At 32.2% G+C, this 18,676-nt stretch overlaps 1 protein-coding gene across 4 annotated transcripts in view; it reads right to left on the reverse strand.

Moving 5' to 3' along the window:
• LOC124352747 (vesicular glutamate transporter 1-like) overlaps positions 1–18,676 on the reverse strand; it is a 77,656-nt gene that overhangs the window by 23,125 nt on the left and 35,855 nt on the right. For 2 of the 4 annotated variants that reach the window (XM_046802400.1, XM_046802403.1), the window contains exon 2: positions 1,657–1,823. In XM_046802400.1, coding sequence (XP_046658356.1) covers positions 1,657–1,740 — 84 coding nt within the window. In that variant the 5' untranslated portion in view covers positions 1,741–1,823. Of the gene's footprint in view, positions 1–1,656; positions 1,824–5,546; positions 5,607–8,046; positions 8,166–18,676 lie in introns of those variants that run through there. The other 2 variants (XM_046802401.1, XM_046802402.1) reach the window with 2 other exon arrangements.

Consider the following 18,676-nt stretch of genomic DNA (forward strand, 5'->3'; position numbering starts at 1 on the left):
CAATGTTACGCTCTTGAGAATACTTTTTTCTTATCCAATTATTATCATCTGATTCTTTTAATAAGAATGCTTTGAGTACTAACAACATTTTGTCAGAACCCTCAAACGTATTAATGAATTAATATATAACATTTTTTGTACTAATAGAGAATATCCCTGCTTACTAAATATACCAATTGTTCCAATCCGTTAAAATACTTAAACCACAAAAGTTATACCGTTTTTTTAAATCTTAACCTTTTTTACTCTATACAAGGGATAAGCTTCTCCTCATCTAACATAATTTTACAAATAGGTACATTCTATAATTACATAATGTTTAAATATTCATTTTTATAACACTGCATTAAAGTTATGTACATGTGAAGTTCTATTTAAATTTTAATATATTAATGAGTTGCACTTTTTATGTAATGCAAAAATGTGGTGAACGGTCATATCAAAATATTATTTGCACGATCAATGGATGTTTAGGGGCTACGAAATTGTATTTGTGTTAAATTTGTACTAATGTAGCCTAACCTCATTGCGAGCATGGACGATGAATCGTTGTTTTGCGTCACTCTATTACAATTCACGTCGTATTGGTCCTGAAAGAGTTCTAGAATTCAACGCCAGAGTGAATGATTTTGTTTGCGGCACTGCTTATGTACATTATTCCAAGTCTAGAGCCGTATTTAACCTGTGTTACATGCCCATTATATGCAGTAATTATTATGCCGTAATACCTCTATAACTAATGCTCTGTGATATGCTAATAATACCTCGACTCTAATCTCATAGTTTCCTGTCCAGATAATAAGTAATAAGTACCTTAGTCAAAAACAACAGCTTGCATGGTTTTCAGACGAGAATATCTACAAATTTGTACGTTTATTTAAATGAAATTAAGAACAACGTAAAGTTTCTCTTGAAGGAATTCATGGCTTGACAATCGTTATATTTATAATTAGTATTGCTAGATGAAATTTAAACTAATATAATAATAGTGTTCATTACAATAATGGATCAATACAGTTTCTTTATTTACCAGTAACACATTATAAGTATTGTAAAAATTAAAACTAAATTCAGTGTAGCATTGGACCGTTGAAATAGAGAATTTCAGACAAATTGTTTGAGTTGAAATCAGAACTGTCTTTAAAAGAAATATTAAAGCAAGAAATACATCCATTAAAATTCCAACTGAGAGGTCAAATAAACTGAAGTTCAATTATAGGAAGTCAAATGGTCACAAAGTTGTAGGAGTATACAGGATTAAAGGAGCATTTTGAAACTCTGCCAAAGAGTACCCCTATTTTTCTTAAGAAAAAGTACTGTGTCACTTGAGGTTGCAGAGTTATTGCACCAATGTTTTTAAATACCTATACAAAGTTGTAAATGTTCTGCAGTTCTCGATTCTTTTACCCATTTAATGCGATGTAATGAATAGTTAAAAATGAATGTGGAATCAATGAATCCCAATCAGCATTATTTTTACGACTGTAAACCTCCATTTAAATATGGTGACTACTATGAGAATAATGTAGTTATCTCAAAAGATGGAGCTGGAAATATTTATTTTACATCTTTAAATAATACCTTGGAGAAAATTATAAATTGAAGAAACATGTAGGATGAGTATGAAATTAATGACAGATAAACCTAAAATCTTACTTCAACAACTGTGCCGTTGCTCAATGTGACTTTGTAGGGGGCGTTCATGGCGACGATTCCTACATTGAGGTTCACCCTCAACATATAAAATATTTGCGAGTCCCAGGAACATTAGGAAAGTGATAAGATGTCGTCTTCTCCTCCAGAACATCCATACTGGTGAATTCCTGGGAATCAAAACATTAAATTGGACTCCAACAATAAAGTTAAAAGTAAATGGTTTTGCATGTTTAATATATATATATTATTTTATAATGAATCAGCCAAAAAGCTTTTATTACGAAACTGTGTGTTTTTAAAGAAAATATTTATAAAATTGACAATTAAATCGTTTTTCTGTTAGAGACCCTTTAAATTAATCAAATAAAAATTTAACTAAAGGCTGCAATTCTTAAAACAGAAAGCAAAAACTAGCACTTTTATTATTAATAAACTAAACCAATTTCTATTACTTCATTTTATTCAACTTCCAGAAGTATATAGCTCCAAATAATGATCGATAACCACAAATGTTTTTATATGCAAATTTAAAACAATTCTTTGAAGTATTTAACTTATTTTTAAATTCAAATAAGTTAAACCTTTGAGTTTTTAACTCTATTTTCAAATTAGCTGGTTCAAATATTGCCGCCATATTTTAACTACTAGAAATGTTAAAATCTTTGTAGTAATCGAAATATTAACAGAATCAAAAGGCCTAAGTAAAAATTACAAAACTCTATTATGAAGAAAGTCCGTTTTAATTTTACAATTGTAATTTCATTAATGTTGTGTTGTATCTCAAACTGTATGTGACATCATAAAAGCATGTAGTTATACTGTGACTCATTAGCACCCTACGGTATTAACACGTATCAAGTGACTTTCAAGAGTCAAGTCTGTGACAGCGTCAGACTTAAGACGCTGTACTAAGCGAAAGGTGAAAATGATCTGATTTCACCTTCGCAATGAATTAACCGTTCCCACCGTACCTATGTTATGTGTAGAAAACTAACTAATAAACTAATAAAACTAACTAATAAAAGTTGATTATTTAGAGTAGCACTAAAAACTTGATTGCGCAAGGTCACATTTCAAGAATGGTTAATGTTTTATCTTTACAGCGCCTCTTATCTGAGAACATGCATTGCAACACTACCAGCCGTTTTATTTCTGCGTTGACAAATTACAAATAAAGGTAAATACTGCTTTAATGTCTCCCTCAGATATATCAGTAATAATAATAAAGAGACGCGTTAAATGTGAATGTTAATTACAAAAACAGCATGATTGACAAAAATACTCTTTCACGCGTGTCATTCAAGTGAGAATTATATATGTTACATATTTAGGATGTATATTTACATAATTAATCTGAGATATACTCAGACTCAATAAAAAATATAGTATAATATTCATATAATATTTAAAACCATTCTTATCATATTATTGTAATACAAATTAGAGATACAATATCAGATTTGATTGGTTGTGGAGGATAAAAAACAACTGTTGTGATGTATTTTTCACTACATGTGGTAATATAATACGAAAAAGATTTCAAAAATATAGGTTTCAAAATACCAAATCTGAGTGAGTACTTCAATATATTTTTCGAAATTCGGTATTTACAAGTAAATTTTTTTATATGCGTTTGTTTTGTTATCGTCTGGACCGTATTCTCAATTACCATATAACGAGAAAAATTGCCAAAGTGGATGGTAACTATTACGACAACCTTAAGGAATGTATCAACACGTATATTTATCTAATAACTAGAAGCTATTCGAGACTATCATTCTATCTCGTTCTTTTAAACTAAATATTTCCCAGTTTTAAGCGAAGCCATTTTCAATTTCCGATTCACCAAACAACTGTTTAAGCCAGTCCGATTACGGAATGTTCTTCCAACAAAAATCAGAGCTTAAACACTCTTACGTCTGTATGACCAGGAACTTGCTGGATACTGCGGTCTCTGGAATAGCAGTGAGCGAGCGGCCTTTGGCTTTGTTACTTAAGGCATTAGAATGCAAGTTGCATGAAGACGACTATGAAGTGTACTACGTTTGTAAGTATGTATTAATTTCACTGCGTTATTGACGGTTTTGCTTTGAACTAAGACTTATTTTACGTTTGTGGTAAATGTAGACCCGCGATCCAACCGTCGTCAAATCTAAAAACATACATTAATTTACAAGATTTAATTTATAAAAAAAAATAATTAGAGAACTTGTGGAAAATTTTCACAATATATGTAATTATGTAGTTTATTATTTAAAAATATTAACAATATATTTAATTTATACATTCGATTCAATGTTGTATTTTCCGCAATAGTCCTGGTTGCACAATAATACATAATAATAATTAATGTGACCCATTTCAGGAGTAATAATTCCGTATTTATATGACTAAATGAGGTGGTACGTCACAGTCAATTAAATATTACGCATTTTTAAATCAATTGCATTTTGGAAAACAACTACTTGCCTCACTAGGATATTGAGTGGTTTTTAAATGATCATATACATATTTTATGGAATAAACATTAGATCAAAAGGTTCTGATGTGTAGCTATAGCGTTAAGATATAACTGTTTAATGAGTAAACTTCTAATCTATTTGCAAAGGGAATGTAACTTTCATATCAGTTCACCTAGTTTATATGATAAGTTCTCAATGTTATGTTGACTCTGTGATGTATGTGATAACAGTAGTCACCATATCATACACGTGCCTAGATGATAAGAGGAATTAGAAATATTTTATTTTTATTGTTTTTATTTAATTCGTTAAAGGATTATACATACAAAATTCTTTAAATTCTCAAGCATCTCACAAGACACGTGCGGGGGATACTTTAGTCTCTTTGGATTTGTGTACATTATGAGTTTATCGAGATCACAAATATTAGACAGAGCTAAATAAATTGAGATTCAATAGTATAATGTTCCTTTTTATTACATTTCCATCAAACAATGTTAATTTTCAGAGTCATTGGTTAGACTTTTACAGACTTCAAGCTAAGAATGCCTTACGTTACAACTGCCTTATTTCAGTGGCGTAAATAGGAAGGGGAATGGAGGGTAGGACACCCCTCTTCAAGAGCCCTAATATAAATAAAACATACGGGAAAAATCACTTCAACTTGAAAATATGTTTATATTAAGAGTCAGCGATTTTCTTAAGAAGTAAGATTGTCTTATCATTAAGTCATTCAGCAACCATTGAAGTTCCTGTATTAACAGTTTGGCACCTGCCAGGTATTCCAAGTGGTAGTTTTATTGTTACATACGTTGAGGATGAGCCATATAAAAATACAGAGCTCCCATATGATGTAATAGCTTTACCTTTTAACTTCTACGTGCAAAAGGCCCGAGTTCGAATTCCATAGAAAATTAATTTACTAGCTAATTTTCACTGATATCGTGCCTCTGGCGAAGATTTTAAAATAAATCAAATAAACATTTACCAATGATACGTAAATTAACAAATACGTCTATTTATGTTATGCATTATCCAGGATAAGAAAACAATTACTTAGAAAAACATAAAGAATCCAAAGACTGCAGACTTGGCCAAGAACAGAAGAGCCAACTGCTTAGAAAACAATACTCACAATTTAAATGGCAGTTTGAACAAATCACAGATACCCTCTTGAAAATATTTAGTTAATATCATCTTTTAACTGTATTCACTGTTTATTTAATTTTCTGTTGTATCATATGTTATATATTTTATTTACTCATGCACCTGACGGCAATTTTAACCGAAATATTTCTATATTGATGTACCATGTCATTTTTTCATTGAGTTTTCTTTGCTAAAGTAAAATTGACTAAATATTACTAATAAGTATACTAAAACTATTATTAATCATTATGGATGATGCACGTTGGCAATAAAACTTACATATTATTTTTCCGTATGCTTACAGTTGACCATAGAAAAACACGCCAAAGAGAGGACGAAATGTAACTACTATATATAGTAGTCACATTTCGTGGGTATACCCCACTACAGCATATTCCCCCCACCTTGTGAGGCACGCGCGAGCGTGACCGTGTGTATATGCAAGGGCATTATGTCTACTTATACCTGTATATCTGACTTTCTTTCATTATCTATTAAACTTTGTTGAGCTGAATTCTATTAATGTAATTATAATTTCATTTTGAATTACAAATTCTCTTTCTAATACCCCTATGCTGTTCAATGTATCCATCCTCCAGAAGATATGTATCCATCATTCATCAATATTGCCGTTGGAAGTTTAAAAGGATAATAGGATGAGCGATATAAGTCAAGAGCATTATCACTTTCTAACATAAGGAAAAATTGAAAAATAACAACAACGAAAATCGATTTCGGAATCTCCTGCGGCATCGAGAGGAGTCATATGAAACAACGACAAAGGAAAGGGATTCTTAGGAAGGGGAAGGATAAAGGCAGCCGCTTGCGCCCCTATCACCCTTTCGCCTGTTCTGGTGTGATGTGACATGTGAGTGTACTGTTGACTTATCGTGCTCGTGACTTGCATCCTGTGCAGTAACCTCCTGTCTGGAATCCAAGCACTTTCCGGGAATGTTTGACCCCTTTTCTTCTTCTTCTTTCGTTATGTATTAATTATCTACCCACCCGATGAAGAGGATAGATTTCAATCCTCGAAACGTTGTAGTATACGTTTTGTAACATATTACAATGGTAAATGTCCGAAATCCTATTATGCATTCATCGCTAAAGTGGCAAAACTTTAATAAAGGGAAAATCAACACTCAACTTGCTGAGGTTTACAGACAAGAAAAACAATAGGCCTTGCTGGTCACGTATACAATTTTTGATCACTGCTAAGTTTACTGTTACATATAAATATGTACTGTATAAATATTCTATTTTAACTTTATACTGTATAATATACATTGTTAGAAGTTATTCGTTCCATTGTTGAACTGTGTGTTACCTTGTTATGAAGAAACTTTATAATGGACATGCATTGTCTTACTAAACCAGTAAGTCAGGAAGTTTTGACGCTTTTAACTACATATATACTCTTCATAGTCTCAAAAAGTCTATAATCATAGTAAAATACCTAAATACGTTTCAAATAGTGTGGTCAAAACGATGTGATTTTCATTAATTCGAATTGATTCTTTAACATTTGTTTTGAAAACGGTGTTTGGACAAACTGACGCTTAAAGTTATAAAAGACAATTATAACAGAATACTAGACAGTAAAAGTTGGTAGAAAAAGTCATTAAGTAAGTTAAATACGGTGAAAAGGCAATAGAATTGCGTTTATATAAAAAGACTACTCGATTTTTTTCCTTAAAATATCGTAAAAATATCGTAAAATATACCGTAAAAAGTATTTTTCATATATTTAATATTTGGCTTTTAAAATAAATACACTTTTATAGGTTTACATCCCACATGACATAAAATGAAAGCGATAACTAACTAATGTACGTCTTTACGTGAAAACGAGATTGCAGCTATCAGAGCAGCTTACCCAGACTGCGTCTTGAGTTTGTCCATATCACTGCTGGGACTGATCTCTGAGAGCCCGTGAATTAATGCTTGTGCACGTTAAAGACTTCACACGTCGTTATGTACATCAAACATATTTAATTGCGATGACTTATGGTTTCGTTTAAACTAAGCTTTGCTTCCTGCTCTGAATGCGTCTCTCCTCTATGTATCTTAAAGTTTTGTAAAATTAGCGCTGTTTATTTTTAAGCAATCCCATTGTTCACGTGTCAACTGCAATCAGTGTTTCCTTAAAATGATTTATATTGTCTTAGAACAATAAAGAATCTAATTTAAGATGGTATTTCAGTGTGAGATACTTTTAAAATAACTTCTCTGAAAATATGAAAAGCAAAAAAATTATCGTTCAACGAAGAACGATAAGCATTTAAATTAGTAACTTTGAACAAGTGTGGAATCAGATCTAAGAACAATGGCTGAATATATTGGTGTAACTATGTGTTAGTAATCAAATTAACTAGGACTGAAAATAGCGCATTTAATGCTTAATGACATAAGGAAATTGAATGTTTTAATGAAACATAGTTTTACATCATTACAAGTGGAACTTATGACACGTATAATTTACATTTGTTTATAAATATATCTATAAATTTCCTAAGAGAGTCACATTCGTGACACACAGTGTCTTCAGCCACAATAGTAAATAAGAAACTCTATACTGAATATAAGTGGTAGACAATTAATTAATATTCGTATACAATCGTATTTTTTAATTTAAACATCTTATGATTTAAAACGGTTCCGTTTTTATGACTCAGTTTTAAATTTGATTTGCATTTTAATATTAGAGCTTCAGATGTGCAGCCGGCAGCTCTTTATCTAAAAAATTATAGAAAAATACTCAAATAAGCAAAAGACTTACCCAGACTGTGCAGAGCGTTTGTCCATGTCCCAGCTGCAACTGATCTCTGCATTCCCGTTAGTAAGGTTTGAGTATTCCAAGCATGCTCGTAGCGTTGAATTATTTCTTTGACCTTGGCACTGTCGTTGAAACCGGTTTAGTTTTTAAAAAACACGAGTGGCTTTAGTAAACACGTAAATTAAAAGTTTAAGAATTCCAAAATTTGGAAATATTATTATCGCTTTCTTCCAATTAATGCTTTTTGCCATTACAAGATCTCACTGGCTACGTAAATTACAATACGCTACAGTTAATTACATAGTCTTATTTAAGACGGTTCAATTGGATTGGGGTATTCTTTTCAACGTGGTTTTCTATTGCGGTAACTGCATTGCGAATAGGAAAGTGAGGAAAAAGGTTTTTTGGTAAACGAAGAATTTAGGGCATTTAGAATAGTAATTTCGACTACTGCGGGACCAGGTCCAAAAACTTGGCTGGACATTCGAATTTGAATAATTTTCACAATGAACAGGTAAATGCCATTTTTTAATTAAGTATAATTTAAGTAAACATCATGATTAAGTTTATTCTTTATTATAACACCGAGGTGATTGGAAGATTTAAATATAAGCACATAATACAGTTCAAAATACTGGATTTCCAATATTTTTTAGAAGTTTTCACAATATCCAGCGCGGTGTGAACCGAAAAACGTTAGTCATAACACAGACCGCGTAAATCTAGATTTAGAATTTTAGTCCTCTTTGTTGATAAGACTCCACTCATTACAAGGTGGTGTAGGATGCTGTCGTGGTTAATCCTGTATATTGTAATACTAACCGTTTATAAAATTCTATAAATATTTAATTTCTATAAAGTTCTGTATTTTTTTTTTTTTAATTTTTATAAAATTACACTTATTTTACATTGATCAGCGCAGGAACTTGTTAAGCTATAGTGAGTCTAAATAACTATCATTTTTTACTAAATATTATTTAAAATGTAAAAAACTGTACCCAAACTACATGTCGAACATATTAAATATTCTGCTGAAGAAATTAAAGCACTAAACGTTCGCGGATTCAATGACTCGAAGAATGTTCGATAGTTGAAGAAGGTCTAGTTAGATCAAATTGTGACGGTGGGTGTAGTCTTAGGAGGTGGCGGGATCTCGAGGAATTTATTATTTACAAGATGTGATTACTGCACTAAACCGTTCGCAGATTCAATGACTCCAAGAATGTTCAACGGTTGAAGAACGTTAGATCAAACTGTGACGGTGGGTGTAGTCTTAGGAGGTGGCGGGATCTCGTAGAATTAGTGTTTACAAGATATGATTACTGCACTAAAACAGGCGTAGATTCGATGTCTCGAAGAATATTCGACGGTTGAAGAAGGTCGTTAGATCAAACTGTGACGGTAGGTGTAGTCTTAGGAGGTGGCGGGATCTCGTGGAATTTAGTGTTTACAAGATGTGATTACTGCACTAAACCGTTCGCAGACTCAATGACTCGAAAAATATTCGACGGTTGAAGAAGGTCTTGTTAGATCAGACTGTGACGGTGGGTGTAGTGTTAGGAGGTGGCGGGATCTCGTAGAATTAGTGTTTACAAGATGTGATTACTGCACTAAACCGTTCGCAGACTCAATGACTCAAAAAATATTCGACGGTTGAAGAAGGTCTTGTTAGATCAGACTGTGACGGTGGGTGTAGTGTTAGGAGGTGGCGGGATCTCGTAGAATTAGTGTTTACAAGATGTGATTACCGCGCCTACGCGCCTGACCTTGCTCCATTGACCGCCGCTATGCCACGCCAAGCCATGCCACTGACTGACACACGGCGTACGGCGCTATCTCTGCGTTAGACCGGTAACTATAAGTGTTGTTCTCACAACTATAAAATAGTAGCTCTGCGTGTCTGTAATCCATGACATGCTAATCCTCAACCATACTAATTTTAACATTAGATCGCCGCCTTACTCTTGGCAAAGATCTGATGGTTTTTATGTGATGTTAATGGATGTTTCAAAACAAATAATTCCTCAATATAGCATTCAATATCCAAGTTTTGACTCACTCTGTAGAGCCAGATCGCATAGTTTGTCACTATCATCGCAGTCGATGTTGCATAAACAGAAAAGAACCTTCACACAAAATGTCAAGTCTACAGGTCAGTTTGTTCCTAGATATCGTGCGTACAGACGTACAGATCCACAGACAGAATCGAAATTTTTCCAGCCCTTCCATTGATGCACTTCGTTAACGGTCATGTGTTGGACTGTTAAGTCTACGACAGTAAAAAAACATCTAATCCACTTCGGGTTATAGGGGTAGAGTGAAAAATTCTAACGCCGGCTGTCTTACTCTTCTGTAGACCTACATTAGCGCCAAATAATTACTATAAACGTAAAATTATTTTTAAGATGTATATAAAAACGTACATACAAACAACACAAGGATATTAACTGCTCCGTGTCCAAATTTTCTAATAATATGTTCGATTATTTTATTTTCCTAATAAAACAACAAATCATATGGTTATTAAAAAAAATGCTATATTTCTACCCACCAAAATGTGTTTATAAAAATGTATGGTAAACGAACTGATCATCAAAGCTACAAGCAAAGAATAAACGTGGACTGCGGTCATCAGAAACTACAGCCAAAGAACTATCCAAAATTGCGCCCTCTTTCGTTCTCAACAGATCACTTTGCTTCATCTTGACTACTCCACCATCCAGGACTGTGTAGGAATGTTCACAGGTTCTTTTTTGTACTATTTCAGGCTTGCAACATGTCTTTAGCTCATTTCGCAACCATAATTGTTAGTTTCATTTAGGTGTTGATGTTCTGTCATAGTACATGGTTGGACGCTACACTTTTTCCAGCCTTTCCCTAACATCAGGACGTAGTCTGCTGTAGGAATTCTCCTTCTTAAGAATACTAAAGATGGCGGTCTCCATGTTGCTATTTGAGAAGTTTTCCAATACGCCAACATCACTTGCTAAAAAACTAGATAAACACAAACACCTTCCGGTTTGCAAGCGTTGAATCCATTTTTTGGGTAGTATGGTGGCACTTACCGTGGTTGTGATTGGTGAAGTCCTTAAATTCCTGTAAAATAAATTAGGGCCCATTGTTATTCACACTTTTTTCTGAATTCCATAGTTTTCAAACCACTATCTCATTATTTGTCAGGTCCACTGTAGTGATTCACTCCATTACCTCCACTTCAGCCTACTTCGAATACGCATCAATGCCTAGTAACCAATACTTTTTTGTCGACTGGCTGCCTTTTTGACTTCACTTCTACCTCCACAGGTACATCTGATCCGCTAGTGCTCTAAAGTGCTTTACTCCAATACTCACGAAGAACTAATGTCGTCGAGCCACGTTTTCCTTCTCTTCACCATTTCTAAGTATTTTCCCTGAACAGATGAATTCAAAGTAATCTTCCCAGTTCGAGTCATCAGAATATTCGTGAAACAAACATTTAGTCATTTTTATTTTCTTGATCATCGTAATCTTGTTCATCGAAATTAGGTTCACGTTGTTTATTGTCTCTCCTCGGTATTTGTATTTGTCCTCATCGCAACTTATAAGATCTAATAAGATACAAATAGAACTATTTTTGTTGGGTAACTAACATAACCAAAACTGATTTAGTTACATTTTAATAACAACAAATCGTACGGTGTATTGAAAGCAATTCAACAAATAAATATCCTACAAGCTAGGAGTGACAAAATACGCCTTTACAAAGTTTAAGATGAACTAAGAACTATGTGGGCGTTCTTATAACTAAATAATAGGCTAGCCGATTCTATGTGAAAGTTTTCATTTTTTCATTTGATTTTCACATGTTTTCTTGAATTTCTTCTCTTGAAATAAAACTGATGGTTAGATTATGGGTGATATTCTTTAGACCTTACATGTTTCTTCTCGACAGAACTTCTATAGTACGTTTGATGTAAATATGGGTATGTAGATAAACACATTACTTTTTGAGGTAGTGCTCAAAATATGATCGTAAAGTCGATACAATATTCAGTATTCAAAGTTACTTTTATTATTTTATTATTTTATTACTGATATTTCCAGCATTTTTTGAACATGCATGCACTTCAAACCACCCGTTGATTCGAACTCTTTGTAAGATGCTATCCGTAAAGTAAATGAACAAAAAAACTGAAATTTTCTGCTCATTACATCAGTTCTAATTATCTCCATAATTACCAATGTCATCACCTGCTTGTGATCATCTGCATCTGCTACAAAACGATGAGAAAATTCCTTAGATATCTTGATTTAGTAACTTTCTCTCCTGAGATTGACGATTGACAAAACCTTCTTCTGCACTAACAGTTTCACAGAGAATATTGCCTTTTATATAACTGAATATAAAAGCCTTAAAGTTATCTGTCAGTCATCTAACACTTCCTTCTGGTTATTTCAAACTCTTCAGTTATTTATAAAAAGAACAACTAAACGTTTTTAGTCGTATAAAATGTAAGAAATGTTTGATAATGCTAAGAAATTCTGGACATACATGAAATTCCGCATTTTTATCTTTACACATCTAAACAATCAACTTATACAGCCTGGAAATGCTGCATATCCATACATGCAGCATTTATAAAGATGTGTAGGGTATAAAACTTTTCATAAAAGTTAGTGTACCTAAAATTACGAAAGCTGCCGTTTATACTTTGTTCTCTTCACATCTCTCAGATCTACCTGTTTCAACCATCAGTCGATTGAATACCAGTTTTGTGAATAACTAAACTTAAAATGTTCCTGTTCAAACTGCGAATAAATATAGCCGAAACAAAAATTAAATATTTTATCTACTTTCGCTTCGCAATGAAAAGTTTATAAACTAAATGTTGAGAATACTGTGACCCAAGTAAAACGCACTGTCTCAGAGAAACTGAAAAATGTCTTTTTAGTCTTCGTTATTACTTTTTAAAGCTTTTAAAGTTACTCGAAATGGATATTTGCGATAGTAATTTATTTTTATTCTTACTGTTAGTTTTAATTACTTGATAAGAGGTTTTAAGATGAAATGTAAAATAAACAATTAACGCAAAATATAAAATTAACCATTTTATTCCTAATAATAATAAAACAAACCTTTTGGCTAAGACATAGGTACGCTGCTTTGTATTACCTGCCAAATGCATGTAGAACCTAGATATTAAAGAATCAAAACCATTCTACACAAATACATTAATTATAAGTATATTCCTAATATTACTTTTGACCTTAATCTGTCAACAATAAACTTAAAAAATAATTATCAATGTTCAATAAGGAAATTTAATATTCTATTCACTAATCTTTTCCAAAACCAATATTCCCCCAAGTAAAATTAAAGGAGTAAATGTATGCTGAATATGTTCAATGTCCTAGTTCTGAAATTAAATCAATGTATTAAACCTCAAAGACGCCTTCAATGATACTGACAGCAACTATCAGATAGAAGCTGATGTTGGCTGACATAGTCGAAAGTGCTGTTACCAATACCCCCAGGCCAAAGACGCTCTTGCCTCCAAACCTGGTCTCCAACCAACCCCCTAACAACTGCGTATATGAGAAGCTGTAGAAGAAAGAGCTGAGTGGAATGCCTTGCATTTTGGATTACTAGTTGAAGTCTTGTTTATGCAAATCAAAAAATTTTGATTCAAAATTGACGTTATTTCAGATATTAGGGGAATACCAGACTCAATTTAACGCTCTTGAGACGACTTTGTCCTTACCAATTATTATCATCTGATTATTTTAGTAAGGATTCTTTGAGTATTATCAAAGTTTTGTCTACCCTCAAATATATTTATTTGTTTATTAAAATATTAATTTTGACAATACAATGTCATAATGTCTCTACTTACTGAAAATACCAACTGACCTCACCCGTTAAAAGAGTTATACCACAGAACGTAAATAATTCAGTCCTTATCTAATCGCCGATGAGGAAGGAGCGACGCTTTTATCAGTGCTGACCGCGCCTGTCCGCACCCGCTTAGGACTTGTCCCGCTATTGAATTCACATTGTGTGCTTAAAATTACGGTTTATCCTCTGATACCACTTGATTGATCTCGTTTTGTTTTATCTTGAGCGGATTATAAAGTGTCGCCTTGTTCTGAACGCTTACAAGAAACGTTTAAAAGTACAGTTTATTTTTTTTATTGCCGCCGGAATAGACCTTTTTGTCTCTTATAGTGTGGTTTCCAAAAGGGTGTTGTAGGCGGGTTACACTTAAGAAAAATGACTACATAACTTCACCAGACCCAAAAACCATCTAATGCTCCTAAAATACTCAAACAATTTGAAACTTGGTACAAAATTTGATCTTACAAATATCTCGGTTAAGTTTATTGTTCGGGTCTTTTTCGTTTAAGGGCCAGCACCTTACAAACATGCTATACCTTACTGACAGTGCACTTAATCGTTTTTTTGGTGTTATTAGCTCGTAGGGCAGTAGTCCAGGTACTACTTCTAGTATAAATTCGTCTTATCTTATCAGTGATAAACGCGCGCCGCTTATCTTTTGCCTGTAATGAAGCCTGCGTGAGTTATACTTAGTTTTTCTTGTTAAATAAAGCGTGGTGAGTTGATCTGGGCTTGGACTTTGCAAGCTCGAGTTAATTTTTATCTAAAAGAGCAAGCAGCGCAAAGCGCTGCGCAGCGGGCAAGCATCGCGTGATCTGAGTTTTGAATAGGCAAGCTAGGGTCTTTTGTGCTGGCCCTTAAACGAAAAAGACCCCATTGTTCGGCTCGGTACGCCATCTAACATAATCAAAATTGGCGACTCTTTAACTTTACAAAAATTCAAGGCTGCATTGTTTATACATTTAGAGAAAAAAATCAAAAGTTGTTTGAAATATTTATAAATTTCCTATATTTTTGTTATGAAAATTCTATGTTGTATCTCAAACAGTTTGTGACATATTGATTAAATGTCACGCTATATAACAAATAAAGTATTAATATTGTAGCTATCACAAAATCTACCAAACTTAGGACTGCATGTATTTATACTATTGGTCATTAACTCCCTACGATATTTACACGTATCAAGTAACTTTTAGAAATCTGGTCTGTGACAGCGTCAGATTTCAGACGCTGCACTAAGCGAAAGGTAAATAGAATCAAATCTCCAACTTCGCAATGAATCAACCGTTCCCACCGTACCTATGTTATGCGTAGAAAGCGAACTTATAAACGGAGCCTTGATTATTTAGAGTACCACTGAAAAATTGATTGCGCAAAATCACGTTTCAAGAATGACAATCTTTACAGCGCCTGTTATCTGAGAACATGCATTGCAACACTACCAGCGGTTTTATTTCTGCGTTGACAAATTACAAATAAAGATAAACACTGCCTTTAAGCCTCCCTCAGATTTATCAGTAAACAAAATGAGACACGTGAAAAGTGAATTTTAATCACAAATAGCATGATTGACAAAAACATTCTTTCACAGGTCCCATTAAAGTAAGGATTATACATCGTATATGTTTAGCATGTATTTAAACTATTTATCATATTCTTGTAACAAAAATATGAGATATAATATTAGATTTGAGGTTTTTGTGTATAGTATAAAAAATAACTACCGTGCTGTAATTTGCATTACACGTGGAATCATAATAAAATTTAAACGAAAAGGATTCAAAACAATTTGGGTTTAAATACTCATATAATACCAAATCTAACTGAGCACTTCAACGTATTCTTCGAAATTAATGTTTATCACGTGTACAATGAGGATTCACGATTATAAATTTTTACATGCGATTGTTTTTATCTTCTGAGCTATATTCTCAATTACCATATAACGACATAAATCACCGAAGTAGTTGGTAACTGTTAGTATAACCTTTAAAGTATATTAAAATTAAATGTATCTTATAATTAATGATCCTTTTACTTTAATGATAATTATCTTAAAAGATTTTCAAGACCATCATTCTCTCTCGAGTGTTGAGAATGAGGTTTTACATTATTACTACTTGATTTGATTGACAATATGATTATATAATTTGAATATATTTAAGTTATTATTGTAATGTGTTATATCAATTTAAGTTATGTCAGTACATATAGCTTTTAAAAGAATGTTATCAGTATTGTTTGTATTATTATTATTTTTTTTTTTTTTATTATGTTGAGGTTTGAGTGGAAGAGAGGGCTAAACAGTCCTAATTCCGCCTAAAAAAATAAAGTCTTTTTTCATTTCATTTTATTTTCATTTCTTTTAAATAAAATATTTTCCAGTTATTAGCCAAACAATTTTCAATTTCTTATTCATCCAAATGGACTACATTTAAGTATTTCATAATTTCCTGTTTCTGCCTATCGGAAGCGGAATGTTCTTTCAGCAAACATCAGAGCCATCTTAAACACCATTTGGGTTTGACTCTTTTTCGAAAATATCATTCTATCTCGCTTTTTTAAATAAAATATTTTCCAGTTATTAGCCAAACAATTTTCAATTTCTGATTAATCAAACAGCATCATTTACTGTTTCGATTGCGGAATGTTCTCCCAACAAACATCAGAGCTTAAACACTCTTGCTTCTGGATTACCAATAACTTGTTGCGGTCTCAATGGAATAGCAGTGAGCGGCCTTTGGCTTTGGTACTTAAGGCATTAGAATGCAAGTTGCATGAAGACGACTATGAAGTGTAAAACGTTTGTAAGTATGTAAGTATTTAACTGCTTTATTGATGGCACTTTACGTTAAATTAAATGTTATATTTTTAGTAAATGTACCCCGGGATTGAATCGTAATCAAATGTAAACAAAAAAATTAAATTTAGAAGATTTATATCTTGGGAAGAGCTAATAATAATTAAATTGGAGAACTAGTAAATGATTTTTAAATCTTTGTGGTTATGCTCATTATAATTTTAAAATATCAATGATATATTCTATATTATATATGTATATTAATATTTCTCCGAAGTTGTACACTTTCTTAATTCGTACACGATTCGTAATAATAATTAATGGGACTCATTTGAGGATTTACAATTCTGTATGTATATAACTAAATGAGATGGTTAACGCCACAATTAAATATCACGCATTTTTGGATGAATCACACATTTTGGATTCCTGCTACAATTTTATATAGGATATTGGGTGGTTTTGAAATTATGGTATATGTCTCATGGTAAATCAAAAGGTTATGATGTGAAAATAGTAAACTCAGGAATTTATAACGTTATTTTTAAATACATAACTGTTATATGATTACATTCATAATCTCTTTTCACGGGGAATGTAACTCCCATATCAGTTCACCTAGTTGATATGATAAGTTCACTGTTACAGTATGTTGACTGAGTGACAAGCAATCAGCTGTTTACCTACCACATCATAAACGTACCTCTGATGAGAGGAATTAGAAATATTTTATATCTGTTCTTTTACTACTATTCAAAATATAATTTTTATAAAACTATCAAGCGTCGAAGAAGACGCGCGTGTAATAAACTGTATTCATTGTTTATATCAGTGATTAATAAATTCACAATCAATAGTATTAATGTTCCTTTTTGTTACATTACCAACAAACTATTGACGAAGTGACCTACATCTGACGAAAGTCACTGCAGATTAACAAAAACGAGCTGCATGGTAAATGTTCTTACTTTGGCACAAACACATTATATTACTTTTAAATATGAATCTACTTGATGCGGTTACAACACTCTGCAAGAAACATAAGTAGTGATGGGTGACTATTCGCGTACCTGTTACTTTTTCGCGTGATTTTTAAATCGCTGTTATCGTTAACTGCTACTGATAGAAAATAGCACGTAAGAAATCGCGGTCGTATAGCTGGTCTCTGTTTTTATCTGATGAAATCCAAGCAATGGAAAAAGAAGTTGTATATTTTATAAATAATTTTATTTTATATATTTTACGAAAATGAGTATTCCTCTGGTTATAATATATAATTAAAATGATCTAGTATACATCTTAACACAACTTATTTATTATGTATCATTATGTGAATAATTTAATCTTTAAGTTGTAGAAAAATGACTATTTTTAGTGTTATAAAATATAATTAAAAAGATATAATAACAATCTTATTATAATTTATACAATATTTATACATATCAGTACATAAATAATTATTTCATTGTTTTTACTGTATAAAAAATATATTGGTTTATTATTAAATAATGTGTTTCAAGTAAGTTATCAATTACTTACTTGTGTTCATTCTGGAGAACCTTAATACCTAATGGCTAAAATGAAAAATTCAGTAGGTAACAAATCGCGGTAGCTAATAGGCTATAAGTGATCGCGAACCGCGACTGCGACCTTTTCGCTATTAGTAACTAAACGATATATCAGGTGGTTATTTGATCTGTTCTCTTAGAGTCAATTCAGTCATTTCAATAAATGAAGTTCAATGTATTTATAGGCTTTCTAAGAATGGATTTAATAATATACTTTGAAACTAGTATTATATAGCTATGAAACAAATTGATCAATATAGTTTAAGAATGTGGAGTATGATTTATAAAACAAAATCGTATTTGTCAAATTATTGAAATTAAAACTAATAGTAAACATACAAAAAAGGTAGGGTATATATATATATATATATACAGGGTGTACATAAA

This window comes from Homalodisca vitripennis, chromosome 1 (assembly GCF_021130785.1).
Source record: "Homalodisca vitripennis isolate AUS2020 chromosome 1, UT_GWSS_2.1, whole genome shotgun sequence".
NCBI lineage: Eukaryota > Metazoa > Arthropoda > Insecta > Hemiptera > Cicadellidae > Homalodisca > Homalodisca vitripennis.